At 43.8% G+C, this 20210-nt stretch overlaps 1 protein-coding gene across 4 annotated transcripts in view; it reads right to left on the reverse strand.

Moving 5' to 3' along the window:
• Positions 1–20210, reverse strand: part of mpp7a (MAGUK p55 scaffold protein 7a) — a 143098-nt gene that overhangs the window by 86289 nt on the left and 36599 nt on the right. For all 4 annotated transcript variants that reach the window (XM_069698045.1, XM_069698046.1, XM_069698044.1 and 1 more), the window contains one exon: positions 6952–7070. In XM_069698045.1, coding sequence (XP_069554146.1) covers positions 6952–7070 — 119 coding nt within the window. The remainder of the gene's footprint in view (positions 1–6951; positions 7071–20210) is intronic.

Below are 20210 nucleotides of genomic sequence, written 5' to 3' on the forward strand. Positions count from 1 at the left end.
CAGAGAGGCCTGGTGTCTGGGGCCTCGCATTGTGTTTCGTTTGTTGTGGAAAAGGCCTGGAGAGTGTGACAGTGAATTAAGAACTGGCAGTAGATCCAATAGATGAGTGAGAGAGAGACCGGAGCAGCTGGCCGAGCATTTTATAAGAGCCATCTCATTTAGATAGGGGGGATACATTTCCTCCTGGAACTCTTGGAAAAGGAGGCTGAGGGGCCCCAGACACACGTCCATACACAATGTGTTGTGTAAAAGAAAGCACAGTAACATTCATGTACATACAAAGACCATCTTGAGAAACACAAATCCAGACTGTAAGTTTTCCATTTCTATATTTCCATTTTTATAAAATATAAAATGTATATATTTGAATCAAGCAACTATCCTGTATAACTGCTACTGGGTCAGGAAGCTGCATTATGAATGATATATAGGGCATAAAGCCAGGACAAATGCATCTGACAGGTTGAATCAGATTGATGGGAGCACCGTGAGGCGGTCCATTCGACATACGAGTATATTTACTCAGACTATCTTTAAAGGGTCCAGGTGAGCCCAGGATGTCTTCAGGCAGTTCTTGGGCCATGAGGGAACCATAAATACACGATATGGCACCATGAACGTCATTTTACATATTGTATATATATTGTACTGGTCCTATATGCTCCAGGTCCCATTAAGATTGGCTTCGTATCGTGTAGACCTTCTGGTTTCACTTTGAGCCATTTATTTCCAAAGTAATACAAATTTGGGGTCAACCAGAGTGACCTGGAATAATGGTTGTGAGCTCACCCCAGAGATTTTCCTTGATTACCAACACAGACGTTTGACTGATGAAATTGGGACTGTAGGTCTTTCCTTGTTTAACTGTCCCTCCAGTGCGCTCAATGAGTTTTAAGGTGATTCAGTAGTCAACAGCTCACAGCAGCCTGTCTGCTGTAATAAAGTTTCCTTTGTCCCGATCACACCCTCGCCTTTGGCTCCATCCATCGTCATGTAGCTCTTCTGGCTCGATTCAGAGGCGCATGCTTGTGGACATTGACCACGATCTTTTGACTGTATGCTGCAGTCGACCATTTAAGTCCTCTGAAAATATTTGGAAGGTAGCCTACACCTATAGAGTGTAGCGGTGCAAGGACGGGGATTTATTTTGGATTAAGGCAAGGTTTGGAAATCTTAACTAGCCAGCTTCTGTCACAAAGACAATTTTCTTGTAACAAAGTATTTAATTTACAATTACTACATTACTCGTGTTTTTTCAATGAAAATATAAGAATCCACACAGAGTTGACAAACCCAGTGGCTCCATAAACATGAAGACAGGATGGTGGTTCCCTTCTCCGCAGCAGCCTGCGGGGATTTGTTCCCCCCAAAATAATAAGTACAGACCTCAGAGGACTCGCTGACCGACAAACAGTGCGAGTGCATCTCTGAGGTGGTACAGTATATAAACCTCCAGTCCTCAAACAAGACACGATTAGCAGATTCATTGCAGATTTACTGGATGTCCACTTAAACAACAGACTGAACTGGAGGACCAACACCGACGCTGTGTACGAGAAGGGAATGAACAGACTCTATTTATTAGGGCTGACTAATTAATAATAATAAAATCACAGTCTCTATTCATGCCTCTGTGGGATCTAATTATTTACAAATGATAATTCCAAAGCGTTTTTATTCGCGACATTAGCAACATCAAAACAAGCGCTCCTACTTTCTCCGTCAACAAACGAGCGTGCAGCGTTAGTAAACTGTTGTAAACCTGTTCTGATTGCTCATTTTCTCTTTATCCATTACTATTAGTGTTTTTGATATATTTTATACTGTATAGGTTGGCCGATTTTATCGGTTGAAATTGATGGCATCTGCATATATGTTGTCCAATAAGAAAACTTTTCTTTTTTACAGAACATGATGCAGAAAAAGATGATTGGTATCAGTTAGAAGTTGTTATTCTTTTCTTTTTTTTTTATACTTGTGTACTTGATAAACACATGTTGGCTTATACATTGATGTCAGATTTTTGTTTTTATTGGTATTGGCCCCAAAAATACCCAATGCTATAAAATTATCACAATTCTTAAGTCATGATTTTAAATATTTTGTGATATGAAGAGTATTGCGATAACATACATCATGGTCAACATTTTTTATGTCCCCCAAAGGAAAATTTTTGTTTTATCTGATAAAGTTTTCAATCTGTTCATCTCACTTCAATCACTTTTATTGCAAAAATGAGATTGTCGAGCAGACGCACTGATCAAAACTGTCATAAACACCAGTGAGCCAGTCGAGTCATTTAGTCAGTCAAAGGGCAAGTCTACGGTTGCAGTCCGAGAGCCCAGAGGATGGACATCATAGGGTGAGTCATAAAACTTGGAGGGCCAGCTCGAGCTCGATCCAGTTATTCATTCTGTCTGCTACTCAAGGAATACAGTGTGGGTCGTCTGAAAATGAGCTCATTCATCAAAAATAGCTGAAATTTTCCACTTGGGTACAAGCATCAGCTGCAGCACCTTTACATGTCATTAAAGGCCTGCAGCACTGAAGAACAAACTGGCAAGCCCACATCAATATTGCTGTGAAACAACGAAGCTGGGGCCAAGCCTATTAGTAACTAACAGGAGCAGAATTTATGGCAAAACGACTGACCACAAAATGAGGGATCTCAGGGCCTGCCTAAAGGCCTGCTGACAGAAACTTGGTCCTGAAGGAGAGCCCCACCTGAGGCAGGTGGAAATTGAATATTGTATTATATTTCCTGTGGCTTTCTGTGGAGCGGGAACTTGGCAGAGGAACAGTGAGTGTGGTGGAATTTATAGAAAGCACACTTGAGTAACCCCCTTTAATTGAAAAGAGTCAAACTGTCTGCGTCGCTTCAGCTATATTAGCTATACACCCCAGAACTCACATTTCATGTAAGGTCCGATGCTGCGCCGATGAAAAGTATGCAAAATGAGGCAAAGTTGTGAGCCAAAGCCCTGCTGAAAGATGACATTAGAAAATATTTGTTTCATCTCTGTGACATAATCGGATTAGGAGGGATGTGAGAGGCTGTCCAAACCGTCTGAGGAGGGCAGGCGAGGAGAGACAGAAGGAGCTCAGGTCTGGTTTAAGTCGTCATGTGGGTCTGATTTCTCTCTTCTTCTCTCCATCTGTGACACCTCGTCCTCTGGTCCCTCCAGACAGAGTGACCAGTAACTGATGCTCCATAATTGCCCCGGTGAGGCCTGAGCGTTTCCATATGAGAGTCTGTCAGATTAACATGATGTGTGTGTTTTCTCTCTGATGTTTAGCCTTTCCCAAAGTATCAACTTCGCAGCCTCGTGGAATAAAAGGTGGAGGTTTAGTGCAGGGGCTTTAGAGGAAAGGGACAATTAAGGATTTTATTAATGGTGTGCCACTGACGTTAGCCATGTTCACCTGAATGCTGCGTCTGACTGCTGGTCTCTGCTGTAAGGTGAGATGGTTGTTCTGTACTTCTGTCCGTCCATTTGGCTCAGCGGCTGACAGGCTGGCTCACATCGCAGTACCAAGTAGAAAGCAGAGGAAACATGTAGTTCTGCTTGTCTGGAGCAGGGCACTTTCTACTTATGCTTCTGTGTTAACAATAAGAGACGCTAAAAGCAGCTCCGCTTCTCTCTGCAGAACAAAGAGGGAGAATAAGAGAGTCGGTTGAAGGGGCTCATTTTAGTGCAGAACAAATGAGGCTCTTTGATGTTGTACTAATGTGGCTGGAAATTTCACACTGTGTGAAACCACAGTGTGGTTGGTATTGCAGAGATGTTTTGCTCCTGTTTATCTCGCCATCGGTCGGCGCTGATCTGAGTAGGTAAGTTGGTGGGACTTCACCTGGACGACCCCAACGTGTCCCTAAACAAAAGCAATATTTCACGCCTTGCGTTTTGTGTCTGGCCCGACAGTCTCCTCCCAGTTAGATGTGTCGAAAATAACTCTACGGGGGAGCACAAAGGAGGTGATCCAGTTAAGATAGTTGAACAACCTCGCAACCTTCACAGTGGAAAGAAGCAGCAGCTTCAGCTCATCACCTTATGCCTAAAAGCGAGCCCAAAAAGAAACACATTTTGGCTGTTTGTAGGAGTCTGTATCATTCAAACATTTTTAATATCGGCCCTGTAGTTAAGTTTCATGCATTTAGCAGGTGAGAACGTAACAGTTTGATTTGTGTAGCTAAATGTTCCCTAAACTCCTCACATACTATCAGTAGATGCTCGCTAGCACACAAAGAAGCCTCTAGTTCCTCTAGTTACGCAACTCACACAGGTGTGAGCCACATTTTTTTTACATGACAAAAAAAGGAATTGTAATGCAAGATTTACTTTTTTAAGTCAAGTGATTTTATTTACATGGGTGGATCGCCCACGTAGAGGCACATATGGTAAACATCGTGGCTCACTGAGGCTGATGTAAACATAACATAAATTGTGGTAGATATAAAGATTTTGCATTTTTCGACATGGTACTGAAGCAATTTGTCCGGTGTCATTACAGTATCACGGTTCAGTGCGCAGCCCTCGTTCTTTGTATCCTATTTCTTTCCGTCTGAGAGATTGATGGGTGAATCGAAAGCTTCTCCTTTCAGCATCGCTCTGTCTTCACCTTCTCCTTCCCTGCCATCGCTGCACTAATCTGCCTGATCTTGTGGTCCAACGTACCCTCAACATTTGTCATTTTGTGCACTCAAAATCTTAATAACTAAGGGTATTGCAAAGAAAAACTCTTCTAGCAGTTCATTCAAAGTTAAAAAGCCTTTGAGGACATGGCACTCCTGTCTGAACTGCACTGAAACATCCTCCCCCTTTGAGTTCGTCTTGAAAGATTAGCTAGGTATAATCAGGAGTGGTTACAAGGCTAGGTGAAGTCTGGGGGCTCCACCCTTAGGCCTGGCTAAATATCACAGAAACATAATGCCACCTTCATTAGCATCACTCTATCTGCCCCACACTGCGCTGTGTTTTCTTTGGGGCCGGCGAGAACGAGAGCCCGAACATGCGCAGGCCCTGCCCATCATTATCCATGTTCAAGACGCCTTTTTCTTTGGCCATCCATAACAATCCAGGCATCAAATGAAACCCTTCTGGTTTCCTCAAGTCCCGACATCAGGGCTTTACTTCAGCGTCTGAGGTATGCCATAATTCAGGCACTTTTACACACTCACATTGGCGCGTTGCAACCCTGGATCCTGAACAAACATGCTTACACAGAAAGGATTTCTTTAAAGGGGGGGTTGAAAATGATGTTGATTTTTCTCTCTCAATTGTCTCTGTGACTTAATGAGTCTGGCTGAAGAATGAGAGACCACCGAGGGGGGAAATATATCATGCCAGCACTTGAAAACAGTCTCATTCTTTCAAAATTAAGACCATATAAAAAGGATGAAGTCAATTCTTAACAATTAGAGAGGTTTTCTTAGTAATTGAGCAATAAAGCTCACGTATATTTCTTGGATGATAGTGATCAAAAATCTTGAAAAAAAACAACAACAAAAAAAACAACCCACCATCCAGCAAAAGAAAAAAGAACTCAGAAGATGGAGAAGGAGACTGGCTGCAGATTCCAGTGAATCCAAAGTGAAGATGAGGTTATGGCAGACAGACACAATGTGTTACATTCATTACTTCTGTCTGTCTTCAAGCATATAAAGATATCAAGTGCGCTCATCTTCTACCAAGGCTCTGCAGCTATCTAGTTTAACAGGCAGTAACCAAACCGCAGGTCCATCCTGCTGGGAGAGGGGGTAGTTAGAAGCTGTGGGTGGGTAGGCTGTTGGAATGACAATAAACTCTATAATGCATGAGAGAGACTGGAAGGATGAAGTGTGAATAAAGTGGAATCAGGCAAAGCTGCAAGTGTGAGATTTAATGCGGAGTTGAGAGGTCGGCTCGACAGTGGAGAGAGAGGGTTCAGATTTTGCCTCGGCCCACGACAGGAAGGATGTGACTGTGAAGGTGGGCAGACGACATTCAAGGGTGGTTCGAGAGTCAACGTCTGTCGGCCCTGAAGCCAGATGTGAATGGTGGAATTATTTTCTTTCATGTACAATTTTATTGTATTAGTGAGTTTTAAAACTAAAGAGTTTGTATTTTGACTTTTAAATCAACTGTGACACAAGTTCAAATAAAATCCTTATGAATATATGTAGAGAACTTTGTCTTGGTATGTTGAAATTTCTGGTTTAATTAATTCATGTGTATAGAACATAGACTGTATATAGAAGTGGACTCAGCTTTCGTCTCTGACAAGTGAGAGCAAGACACACACACAGAGGGCCACTAGGGGTTGGTTCCAAAAAAGGCTGTGGGCTCCATAGACTCCCATTCAACTTCTTCTTTCAAATACAAAGTCAATTAATTTTTCCCACAACTCATTGTGGTGTCAATCGCCAAAGTCAAGTTTTCTTATTCATTTTCTGGCTATCCAGCTGATCTCAGCATTAATTAGATATTAGGCCTCAAAAAATGTTTGGGGGCGCATGTGTTTGATTGACAGGCCTGGTGCAGTCAGGTTTCCACTATAGGTGACTTAGATCCGCTACTCCTCCATGACCATATTTGGACGAGCTGATCCTCCACAGCTTGTCTGTCTCCAAAATAGCGAGATGGCCGAACTTACGGCTTCAGAACGGTAGTTTACAAACCTTCGGTGACGTCATGGTAGGTTGCCGTTTGCTATAGAGCTGTCACTCTTTAAATGAAATGATATGACTACAACTGTATGCACGTTACACAATACATGATCTGCAAAAACATGATTTTCTACACCATTGAAAATAAAAACTGCGAGTTTCATAGTGTGCACTTATCCAGAAGTGAAGCCCCTCATGTGACGACAGTGCCGTGGCAGCAGGACCTTGGGCATTAAAATCAGACAAACATCCTGAACAAACCACTAAACAAAATGTAATAACTCTAAAAGAAAGGGGTGTTTTACTTTTACAAGCGAGTGGAGGCTTCTCTCTCCAAACATGTCCTGGAGGAAGGTGTTGTCCTCGGGGCGGCTGACGTGAGGCTGCAGCTGGGATGGCAGAGCCGCCAGCAGCTCGTACAGACCTGCAGAGGAGGGGGGGAGAGGAAACAGTGGGTCAGCCTGGCAGGGGGAGGCGGGAGGCAGGAGTGCAAGCGTGCACAGTCACACACAAAAATACACACAGGCATAGACACAGATGTGCCGACATGTGTAGTTTAATAATAGGACAGAAGTTGTTTAAAGAACAGAAGTGCTGGACCAGTGCATGAACACATACAAACCTGAACTAACACACACACACACACACACACACACACACACACACACACACAGTCACAAGATCGATAAATAAGACAACAAATCCACATGCAAAGATACGTATAAAGGCCGATGCTAGTGGATATACCGTCTAATCTTGTATCTCTGGATGCTCTTCATTTCTTCCCCAGAGGAACTCATTCAAACATGCATAAATAAACACACTTCAATGTTCTACAAGCGACTCCAAACACTGTAATACTACTTGTTTGCTTGTCCCTGGAAGCAAAAGGAAACACAGAGGCAATGAAATATTTCCCTGCAGCCTCTACTTCCCGCTTTTGTCCCTGCCTTTCCTGTTGTTTGAGGACCACACTGCTGTCCCCAGTTAGAAACAACTCCAAAAGCACCATGTCGGTCAACTTGACATTCCACTACTTTGTTGATCAGTTGAAAAGTTCAATATGTACCTGCTTTTTTTTGTTGAACAGATGGCACACATGCCTCGAGAAGTTTTTCCATACACACATCTCCCCTGCCTCTAAACACTCATAAAAAATGTTGTAGTAAAGCGCATGCGTGTTTGCTGAACAGCAGTTTTGTGCTCAATATAAATTGTCTGTTCTGATGGGTATGTCCATGTTTTTTCTTTTCGAGCAACCGTCTAAAATGAAATTAAACTTTTCTGAAATAACCCTCTGCACCTAAAAGAACTGGATTTGAAGGTAGTGAAATGGCTTGACTGCTTACCATCTGAACTCATGAGCGCACAAGGACAGCAGACGCTTGCATTTATCCAGGCCTATGTGGCCCATATACAGGTCATCACTATAGCATGAGCACGGTTTGTTGGTGACAGTGAGAAACAGGGTTCATGGAACAGCAGGCCCAAAGCTGAGTCTGAATCCCTCCAGAACAACACATGCTGAAATCCGCAAGGCCTTTCGGGGGTTTACAAACCCAGCTTATAAAAGGAATGAATATTTCAAATTCAATTTAAAGAGAACCAGACTGGGGAGCTGATGGTTTCAAGATTAAGCGGAGGGGGAGGAGAAGCACTCAGAGGGAAGAGAGCACAAAACCAGCGAGTGATTGGGGTTCCTTCCAAACACAACAGAGTCCTGGAGCGCAACTGAGGGGAGCAGATAGTTGTTTGTTGCTCAGTTCTGGTCCTCAGCGTGGCTCTGATCCACTAAAACAGGGGCTACATTAAAGGTCAGGCCCATACGAGTGCAGTCAAGCTGGGTTATATGCATCAAAGACCCTTCTACTAATGCAGCAGGAAAAGGCCCCCCAGATTCAAACTCCTCAAACACAACCGCACGGTGCTTGAAACCCTTTGAAGTAACACTGATCATGTGAAGGAACTCTAAACACATTCACGACGGAGCCATCGAAATGTCAAAACAAACTGGAGCGGCTTGGCTACCTCTCTGAGAGTGTCTTTCATCAGAGGGCAGAGCGCAAGAGAGGAAGGAGAGAGAAAAAAGCACCGCAGACACAGCCGGACTAATTCATAGCTGAGAATGATTGATTGAAAACAATGGTTGACGTCGCTGGCTGGATGAATGACTGACTGACTAAACTGGCGAGCTCTGACCCGGTTAGAGCAAGTGTGTGCTGGCAGCTCAGTATGTTTGGCAGGAGAGCCGCGGCAGACTAACTTAGCTCATGTCATAGTCTGCTGCTGCTGCTGCCGGGCCCTCAGATGGATGGATTGTCATGTGCCACTCTGAACTTTCTGCTTCCCATTCGGAGGTGATTAGGGGTTCGACTCTCAGAGATCTTTGAGAAACGCACAGGATCTATCAAGATGATGTTCTGCCCTGTTCTCTGTGTAGTGTTAGCGCCTCATACCTCACCGGTACAAAGGTTCTGTGGTGAAGAGAAAACACAGGAGAGAAAGAGCCACTGAACGAGAGAGAAGTTCAGCACACAACACATGTGCACCAGTCTTATTACAGTGGACCCCGTGGTTTTACTCAAGCATGGTGTGTGATATGGTCCCCGGTATGTGATCATCTGATGTCTGCTTCTGGGGTCCTCATTACCAGAAGGTTTGCTTTCTAACACAAGCTGCCTGAGGGCAGCTGGCCCCCTCCATCATTTACAACTTGGAACTCCCAACAGAACATCTCACATAATATATTTAAAAAAGGATTTAAAGAGACATGGGATGAGGTGATGGGTGTAGGAAGGGCAGGGGGAGAGGAGGGGGAAGAGATATGGTAATGTCATTACTATTGGCAGTGCTGAGATACTGGTAGGAGGGGATGAAGGGAATGGGGGGAAAGGGGAGGGGGCGTCCCAAAGTATTTGTTCTCCCCAGGTGAGAAGTCTCCCCTCCTGTCTACACTCTCAGTGACTCAACTCTTTATTCCTCGTGACACCAATTCCTTGTTGTCCATGAGAAAACCAAAATAGGGTGTGTGATGAGTGCCAATGGTGCATTATGGGAAACACATCAACTCCATTAGCTGGACAGGAATAATAACATAATGGGGAAAAAGGTAAAAAAAAAAAAAAAAAAAAAAAAAAGGTAAAAAAAAAAGAAGCTGCCACTGGACTCGTCTTACGGGTCACTGTGTCAGGCTGAACCCCGTGACCCAGAGAAAACCCAGTTTCAAACAATGACAGAAAGAGCTGTGGAGGAGCCAGGAGCTAAACAAGGACTCTGCAACACTGAAATTAAATATAAGAATGTATGGGTGGACAAGCGAAGAGAGATGGAGAGAGTGGAAAGGAGCCAAAAAAACAACCACATGAGTGGTAGAAATCAGTGTGTGGACACTGTAAAAAGTGGAGGGAGAAATAAATCCTGGGCCAGACGTAAGGACACGTGTAGACCGTGTACATGTGAAGTGTCCCGTATGGACAGTGAGACACAAAATGAGAGAGGGGAGACGAAGAAACAAAGGAGGACCGAGCCAACTCTTCACCACTAAAGGATGGGCCGACTTGTTTCTCGTCAGGCTGCTCTGGCTTCATTTGATTTGTTTTGGCCAGACTATTCTGGACCCTTCTCGTGCAGCGTGTGTGTAGCGGACCTGGCAGCGGACCACTTGGTTCTGTTGTGGTGAGCGCTGGACCGGCCCAGCCCAGAGGTCCCGAAGTCCAGCGTGATGCTGCGCAGGATGGCCGAAACAATCTTCAGAGAAATCGGAGAGGCCAGGGCCTCCCGAAGCATCCCGTACGGAGGAAGTGACCACTTTAACCGCCAAACAGCACTTCCCCTCTCACGCCCACACCTCCACAGCGGTCAGAGAAAATAACAGTGTTTTTCGCAAATCCCCTTTATGTAAAACACACACAAAAAAAATCCCAGACAATGAAATGCATTAAACATGATGTGCATCAAATTGCTAGTCGCACGGGTCAACAACCTCTGAGGGTTGCAGCGCAAGACGAGAAAATTACAAGGACTAATTTATCAATACAGTTAGTATAATATGACCCTTGCCATGACATTGTAACTTCAGCTCTGTTTACTTACTCACAGCACACAGGAGGGACATGGACTGCTGGGAGACAAATGTATCAGTCTGTCCGTAACTTTATGTCTTGGACTGTACATTGCGGAGGCTGAGCGAACCCACTTCCTTCTTTTAACTGATGTACATACAGAAAGACTAGCTGTCTGTCTGTCTGGTGAAAATGAACTTGTTCGAGTCCAGGAAATGAATGCTGGGTTTTGACTCCATTTCCTCCGCCTGCACTTTCTCCCAGGTGCTGAATGAGTTATTGACCACCGTCATATATCTTTCAGGAACATATAGAGAGCACAATGTCCGTGAGGCTCGCCAGACTGCTGAGGGAAGAGCATTGTGACAACATGTGGGAGCTTTTTTAGCAGGTCGGTATTTCGAATGCCGCCTCGTGAACATGTCTGAGGGCCATCTGTGGAGAAAAATGGTGGCAGACACAGGTGGCAGCAAGAGAAGCAGCTGCAGGCTGTGGAGACTAATCCACTCAAGGTTTGATTTACCTCCTTAGGCTCCGGTTGAGAGAGGAGGAAAAGCTGTCTCAAGAATAGAAAAGGTAGACGGAGAGCAAAGAGGAAAGCGAAGCAAGAATCAGTGAAGAAACAACATCTGAGATAAACACTGTTAGAAATAACACCTGATTAAAGGACACACATGCAGATGGAAAAAAAAAAAAGGGACACCAAAGATGAAGATGAGAAGGAACAGCATGAAAAGGAAGCGAAGCGATGGCTTTCTGCATCGGGGAGAAATAACAATTACAGTGATGATGATTCCTGCACTTATGTAAACGTGTTTTCATCCGAGGGGAGAAACTCTAGACAGACAGTGGGTGGGAAGACAGATTTAACCCGAGTCGGGTGCCAAACAAACGGAGAAGTGTTTAGGGCCCCTTGTTCACAGCCAACACAGGACAGGACAGAATATGTCATCAGCCCACTGGACCCATGCAGCTTCTGTTGTGGGACGAGCACTTCTTAAAACTTTCTGTCTCCTAAAGTAGCAGGAAGGAGCATGGGGTGAAGTGGCCACGTGGCATCATCGGACATTAAATTATATAGTAGTACAAGATGTATCCGCTAAGCAGACGTTGTGATACATAAGAGAGAGAAGAGAATGGGGAGAGCTAATATACATATGACCAGCCATGGAGCGTAACAGCAGGAGTTTGTGCCCCATTCAAGCCCACAAGCATCCCATTACCAGCTCCAAAGACCAAACCGCTGCGCCACATCAAAAAAAGGTCAGGGGACGGACGCCTCCAATGTCATCTTCAATGATATGTCAATATCACGGTCTCTGAATAACTCCATCATTTAGGACTGAAAAAGAAAAGTGAGTGGCTTTTGCAAGATGTTAGTTAGGGCTCGTCAGAATGGAAAAATGACTTCAGCAAAATACCGTGGGCCAGTCCAGGTGCAATCAACCGTCACTCCAATCATATATCGACTGTTTCACTACCGCCGGCTGAACTCTGGATGTATGTCGTTTCAGGGGCCACAAAAAATCCGTGGCTCTCGCTGAGATCATGCCTCATTCAGGGGGAGTTAAAAGCAGCATCTTATCAAAATTGCATTTCGAAACCGGGACTGGCCAAGCTTTTCAAAAAGGATTTACTTTATTTCATCGTATTTTCAGCATGCCATCGAATATCGTGTAGGAAGTGCCTCACCCGTCCGTACTCCGTCACACCTTAACACTTCAAGGGGCTGTCAGCACGTTGAAAGCAGAGCTCAGGACAAAAGGACAAGTCCAATCAACATAATTGAATGCATGCGGTGTGCAGGATCTATTCACCACCTGAGGAGTAGGTAGTGTTTTCAGCTACAACCGTTTTAATGGTCACACTGCAGCCAATGAGGCTTGAGTGTAAGCACCTGCAACTTGAAGGAAACGTGTTTTGTTGTTCAAGTCTGAGTACTTCAACTGCCCTCCTACCCGACTTCCCGAAAAGCTGTAAATGATATATAAGGTAAGGAAAGACAGAGAGGGAGAGGAATGAAACATGGAGAGAAGGGGAAAGGTTTGGAAGACTTGGGCAGAGAGAAACATGATGACAGAGACAGTATCATGAATAAAGACAGATATACGAGATGCGGAGGATGGAGAATATAGCAGAGTGCCAGGTGAGTGTCTGTTGGATACTGTGATAGAAGGTCCTGAAGTCTGTGGGAAGGCTGAGATTGGCAGTGGCCATCCAAAACTTCTCCTTCACCAGACGGAGGATAAAAGGCTGCCGAGCTGGCTAATCTTAGATTCTCTCTAACATGGTAGACCAAACACAGAATCCACAACAAGCCGGCCAGATACAAATGACCTGCCACCTCTGCTTTTACTGTGGCAATGGAACAGCAGCACGCTTTCTGGCACAAGCCGGCATGTTCTGTCCAAAGCCGTGGCCAGCTCTTTCTTTAGAGCCAGTCTTCCAGTGAATATCAGATAAAGACGTGCCAATACCACCTGAAAAGTCTAATTTTGATTAGTATTAATAAATGCAAATGCAGGCTTTCAAATTACACAATAATATTTTTCTGTCTCAGTGTCCAAGCTGCAGGCTATTATTCAACAGCCCACTGCCTGGTTGTCAAACAGAGCACATGGCCTGTAAAGCTGTTTTCAGGTCCTTCCTAATGCAAGTGAGCATGTCCTGCCCGCCAATGACCGATTTAGTACCCTGTGTGCTTTGGAAAGGAACGGCGGGGGATGTCAACCTACCTCGACAGAAAAACAGCAAGAATTCTTCGTATTCAAACAAATAAAAGCCATCATTCCTTTCTCTCAGTGGCACTCACTCGATTTCTTTCTTTTTACATCTGCTTCCTTTGACCGACTTTTTATTTTTTTGGTAAAACGATGTGGAAATTTTAGTTCTGATGTAACTGGAAACAGGGAGCCCTTCCAGTGGCAACAAATCCTTGTGTTTCGGTACTGTATCACTGCGGCACCGAGCCGGCTACTGGCCATCGACTACGACAAATGGCTGGAAGCTCCCAGAGGACACCCCCCTCCCCTCTCCTTCCCTCCCCCGGCACAGCCGAAATCCTCCCCCAACCCTCCCTAATGTCTCCCCAGAGTTGAAACCGACTAAGGGCCAGATGCTCAGGATTCTTGACATCAGGATGGAAAAATTTACTGTCAACCTTGACAGAGAAAAAAAACAAAACAATACAGCCATATTCTTATCACATCACTCATATGATTTGAAGATTTGTGTTTCTACATGTGCATTTATCCTACACTGGAGCATGTGTATGTGGAAGCAATAACGCAGTGAACTCACGGAGTGCCTCACTATAGGAATATCTGCATCTCATTTCCCAGTATCATTATGGAGCCATCACTTTCCCCAACAGTGGGTGGGTGGGTGGGGGAGGGGGAGTGTGTGTCAAGATTCGAGCAAATAAGACGGCTGGAATCGCTCATTATCGCGCCTGCACAAACATACACACATACAGCCAGTGAGGTATTAGCGGGTCTGGTAAAAGCGTTGTCCTATCGAAAGATTTCCATGTGTAGCCTTTCATGCGAGTGTCGGCCACCTCCTCCGCAGCTGTGCATGGCTGAACCACCCTTACCTTTAAATGCTGTGCGGGGGCCGTAAACCCTGATAGAACATGCAGGTACAGCTTGGAATAACACAGTTAACTTTAATAAGGTTAATAAAAGGGCATCGGGGTCTTCAGAAGTGCCTGCTCGGGAGGGCGTGTGCGAGGATTTGGGCTGGTCTCTGGTTGACGGTTTAAGGGGCGCCATGCAGGGACGGTAATGACACGTGGGGGATGACTTGTCAGCAAGTGTGACTTGGCAGGAGCGTTGGGATTTCAAACCACGACGAGTTAACTAATAACACCAATGAGTGTCTCATTCAATAACTCAAGCAGAATCAACAAGGGCAGTAATGGCCGCAATCTTAGTAATTCAATTACTACACTAAATTTCATGTACATACTACGTTCATTAAAATGAAGAAAAGCCGTCTTAAAAAAATAGAAAGTCACAGAGTGATTGCTACTGGACACCACAAATTTGATAACTATATACCTTTTTTGGACCACAACACTAGAGCCAACCTTAGAAGTGCGAATGCCTGTCAATAAGCTCTTTTGACTTCATGCGAAGCAGTGCTGACTCAACGTGATGCATGCTGGTTACAAATTTAGTCAAACTTTTGCCGCCGCTGCAGAACGTCACTATGATAGTAAAACCGGAACAGAGGGTGTGTTTCTCTACTAGTCTTTATATATATATATATATATATATGCCCAAAATCTTGCATGACACTACACAAACCCGCCAAAAAAAGTAAAACGCAGTGATGTCACATTGTTGTGAATTCAGTCACTCTACAGGATTTATACATGGTCTCGCAGTATACTAGATTTTGACTTAGTCTTCTTTAAATAGAGGACATAAATACACATTAGGAATAAAGAGCTGTTGAAGTAGTTTTTCAATAAACTGTGACATTTTACAAACTACATTGTATGATTGAAGAATAAACTAACTAAGACATTTTTCAGTTGGAAAATAAAGTTTTACGTTCTCTGGTAAAATAAAACAAGAAACAATGCAATAATGTCACTGCCTCTTAATGACGGCAGCCATATCTCATTTATATAAATAAATGTGTATATATACACAGGGTAGCATTGTCCAATATGGTGCCACAGCCAACTTGTCTATTGGGTCATAACGGGAATATAATCATGTTGCAAAAAGGAGCAATGTAATTGAACCTTGTATTATATAATACAACTACCGCTCCTACTGTCGGTGGAAGATTTAAGTCCAGTTGTTTATTCTAAATGGCCAGTATCACCCCATTGCACCTTTCCCTCGCAACTGAACCGCTCCACCACAGAAGTGCAGAAGCAGGGAGGAAATGGGGCTACAAGGAGCAAACACCCACTCTCACTCCAGGAGGCTCGCTAACCTCTGAATGGCATAAACCAGATGCTGTGTGTCTGAAGGTCTCTGACGGGAGAGCAGAGATGTTAGGAGCAGTTGGGAAAACTTCTCATCTGCAGATAGTGAGTTATAACTGTAAATGATGGAGTAAGATATTACTGAAGGGACTCAACGCGTCACTGCAGACCGTGTTTACTGTGGAGGTTCCTGTTCACGGTCCTGTTTGAATACAATTCTCATCACTTTCATTAGGGCAGTCATGATAAACGTTGAAAAATTGTTTCATATATTTTCCTTTGAAAATGAAACAACACTGAAATGCAATGATTGTTCATTTCTCCACAGGAGTGTTATTGTGTCTGTATGTTTCTTTGGCACAGAAGCGTCCGTTTGTCATTGAGGTTGAGTGGACATCCTGTGATACTGTAGCAGTAGCTGCAACTTTTGATAGGCCACAATATAAATGCTGCAACACACCCACTCAGTGTAAAAAAAAAAAAAAGAAGAAAAAAAAAAAGAAGTTGAAACTTTACCTCAAAACTAATGAAGCTCAGTCGGGAGATAAATAGCGTGTAGCAGACAGAGGAGTAGGCTGGGTTTGTGCGTCTGAGTATCCCTGAGTGGGAGCTGAAATAAACTGAGATGAGATGAGCCAAACTGAGCGGAGGCGTAACAGTTATCTGTTCCCGACTGAGCCCACGACTCAAACTCCATCATAGTTGAACAGGAGGAGAAATCACTAAACAGCAGCTGTCTGGCGCACAGAGAGGAGCTGGAGAGCAGCTGCATAGCTTTGTTGGATGGGGGGGGTTACAGAGTGTTCAGGTTAATCTGAGCACAGGTTAAACTTATTGCAGGAGTGTCCTTGTGGTGCAGACGTGTTGTGTTTGCACATTTAAAAGATTATTTTATTTTTTTTGTCTCTTCTCAGGTGCCTCGTTAGAACGTGCAAAAAGTCACATTACAGCATCCAAAAGAACGCGGCAGGAGGGAGAGAAAAGGTTTTGAACATCAAGAGCAGAGCCAGCATCCCCAACCGAAGCCCAGTCATTAACCTGCTTCCTGAGCAGAAAGTCACACAGTGAGTCTACTGTAACCAAACCACCAGGACAGCCTCTCCAGCACTCCCCACGGACACATTTTGAAGCATTTTCTAACATTTGATTGTTTTTAAAGTTTATTTTCTCACTATTTGGTTTCATTTATTAGACTCTAATTCATACGGAGACCTGTTGTTTATTTGGGCTGAGCCAGAGAGAGAGAGAGAGAGAGAGAGAGAGAGAGATGGTGTGATCTTACATGTGCCCTCCAGTTGTCTGCCCATGTGTTTGCTCTCCAAACACTCCAATAATGAGCATTTTAATAAAATCTACACACACTTAACCACTCTCCTGCCCAAATCTAGCGATGAAATACGAGATCTGTTACTAAAGAATAGCTTAAATAATGATAATATTTTCTGCCATTAGTTTCAAAGTCTGAGCACAGTACTTTATCTTCTGAGAGAGAGAGAGAGAGAGAGTGTGTGTGTGTGTGTGTGTGTGTGTGTGTGTGTGTGTGTGTGTGTGTGTGTGTGTGTGTGTGTGTGTGTGTGTGTGTGTGTGTGTGTGTGTGTGTGACGAGGGGTGTTGATGGGTCTGCAGATGGCAGGACTGCTAAAGAAAAGAAGCTGCATTACTGGCCGAAGCTGTTGTGTGTCTGTAATTATTGGCAGCCCTTCCATGCGGAGGAGGTTTTGTTTGTCCGTGTGGACTTCTGCTTGTCTGTTGAAGTGTTGCTACCTACCCGCTCTGGCATGGTACTGATAGTAATTGCAAAATTGTAAAATTACTTCCAGTTCTATTGTGAATTCACAGCATTGTCTCATTATACACTGCAGAGCAATGACGGTTCTTTGATTATCAGCACAATTTTACTCTAAATGAACAAAAGCACCAACGGGCTCACATCAGTTCCATACATTTCTATCTTTAATCTTCATTTTCTAATGAATGAATGGAGGTTTTCGGGCGACGTGGCTGAAAAGAAACGGGAACGGCTGAGAGTTTATGAGACGATCTACATGTGAGGCTGCTTCTGTGTCTTAAACTGCAGCAATCACAGAAATAATGAGGGGGAAATGGTCATTTTCACCAGAAGGAAATCTCCCACAGTGCACAATTTGCTGTTGGCCATCGATCCGGCCAGAGTGGTCTTTTTTTTCTCAAAGCATTTGACGTTTTGGCATCAACACTGCAGGACTGCAGGTCAGCTCGCTCTGTGTGTTTCAGGCTGCTTAATGAAGAGCATGAACATTTGTTGGCTCGTCGAGCGTTTCCAGTTGCCGCGTGGGAATCGGTGACGGCCGATAGAACTGCAGACTGACGGCTTTGAAGGGAAAATGAACCATCTAACTGTAACGCTGAAAGGTGGAGTTATTACTGCTGCTACCTGCCGGTCTCCCTCTGGAGTGTGTCATGTTAACCAGTCATAGCGGACAGATGTCTATCAAAGGTGATACGTCCTGAAAAATAGAGAATTTGGGTAATCGAGTGTCGCATACATATCTAAGAATTTTAACACTTTCCAGCAAGTTGCTTTCTGTCAAAGTATTGAAAGGGGATATTATTAAACTACCACGACATTAAGGCTGTGAGTCGCCTGCATGCATACATACATTCATCTATGTAAAAATTCAAACATTTCTAATGTCTGGAATTTATACTGTTTATAGTTTAAAAAAAGGATTACATCTTTTAAGAGGCTTTATTTTTGTGAGTAAAAAGCTGTAATGCATACCGTATTTCAAGGCGCTGTCCAACAGCCTGGTTATTATGATTTATTTAATCAGATTTAGTAATTATGAATGTAGATCTCACAGTTTGTGCTGTTGTTTGTTGGTGTGTGAAGGAAAAGACGCAGCCTTCGCTTTTCTGTCTGCAGAGCAGGAAGGGAAGATTATAGTTGTTTTTAATAGCTAACCGCTGACTCAAATTTTCAGACATAGTGTGGCAGAGTACACATAAAGGGTATTTATTATGGTCCTGGAGGGATTTGTGATCAAGTCAAGAACTGTCTTTAGAGATCACAAACTTGTATTTAAATCAGAGATGAGTGAGTGTAGCAGCCTCACCCCAGCTACGCTCTCTGCACTTGTTTTATTTTGCTTCGAGTCTGATTTTGAAACTTGGTTTCCCCTTAAATGTCAGATAACAGAGACATCTGGTAAATATGACATTTAATCCGCCTCCCTAATTAAATGTTGTTTATTTATATATTGGTAGATGTCCGTGTATAAAGGTAAAAAACTTTTGAAACTAAAGTGCTTAGTTTGGGTAGTAATCATTTCTAAAGCTGTGTTCCAAAAGGCGTACTTCACATAGTACGATCACATGCAGTACTCTCAGATGTTAGTACCCTTAGTTGTGTAGTACTTGAAGTGCCGCAGGGTAGTGTTGTCTCAAATGGCACGATACCATTCTGCACTTACCGGAAATAACTGCAACATTTGAATGCGTCACCAGCAAACATATCTGCCGGCTTACAAACACACTGTTGGCTTCTATCCAACAGCAGTATGGTGGTACCGGTGGTACCGGTGGTACCGAGTGAAATATAAACACTTTTGTGTGGATGTGTAGAACTTGTATTGTTAAAGTGCAGAGTTCCAGAACAGCTGCACCTTCCAGGAGGCAGGGTTTGAAAAACCCTTTAGGTCAGAGGTCGCTCCCTTTCCACTACGTAGCCAAGATGGCAACTGTTGAGGGTGAGAAGTTTCATACTTCATTTTTGGACTTTTAGTTTGGACAGACCTTAAAACCAGGACAAGACAATACTTTTAAGCGTTTAAGTAAGTTTAAGTTTAAAAACTACATCACATTACTACGGTAAAGAAATGACATTTCATATTGACAGTTACTCATCTTCCAGCTGCAATTAACTCCAAGTAGGATTAAAATAGCGGTATAACATTATAACAACAGGGAATTAGATGAAATATTCTAAGAGGGCATTAGTAGAAGAGGAAAGGTTAGTCAGCGGTGAAGTTTGCTTTCAAGTCAGTGGTCATTCCTACATTGTTTAACATTGTTTTTTTTACTACAGTTTGAAGTCATAGTCTGAAGGTCTAAGAGCAGATGTGGATGAAATATTTGCCTTTTGTTGGGCACCATCAATGCAAAAGTTTTTCCATCACGTTCCGAGAACTTTACCTCTTAAATCAGCAGCATGGTACCGATGCCCTGTGAACAGTATTCTGTGCAGACTTTGGTACAGCGCTGCGTCGAACCGATGCCAGACCAGCCACAAGTATGTGTGACCTCACCAGGCCTGCAGATCAGTGACCCAACGCTCCATCCATACCGTTCATCATGTTACACCTGCACACACGACTTCACAGGACCATCAAGGGGGAAGCAGAGGAGATGGGCCGGAGGAGTCTTTACGTGTTTTATTTGGAAACCTGAGCCTTTGCCGGTAATTGGCCAAAATGACTGTAATCGTAATTGACGGTCTGGCTTTCTACTTTGCCTGCGCAAATTTCCAAGACGACGGGGGCTTCGTTTAACTCTGTTAAAAGTCTGGACGCGGTACCGC

Source organism: Brachyistius frenatus, unplaced genomic scaffold (genome assembly GCF_029030835.1).
Source record: "Brachyistius frenatus isolate BFR_SWC_R1_liver_20210118 unplaced genomic scaffold, ASM2903083v1 Contig_25, whole genome shotgun sequence".
NCBI classification, from domain to species: domain Eukaryota; kingdom Metazoa; phylum Chordata; class Actinopteri; family Embiotocidae; genus Brachyistius; species Brachyistius frenatus.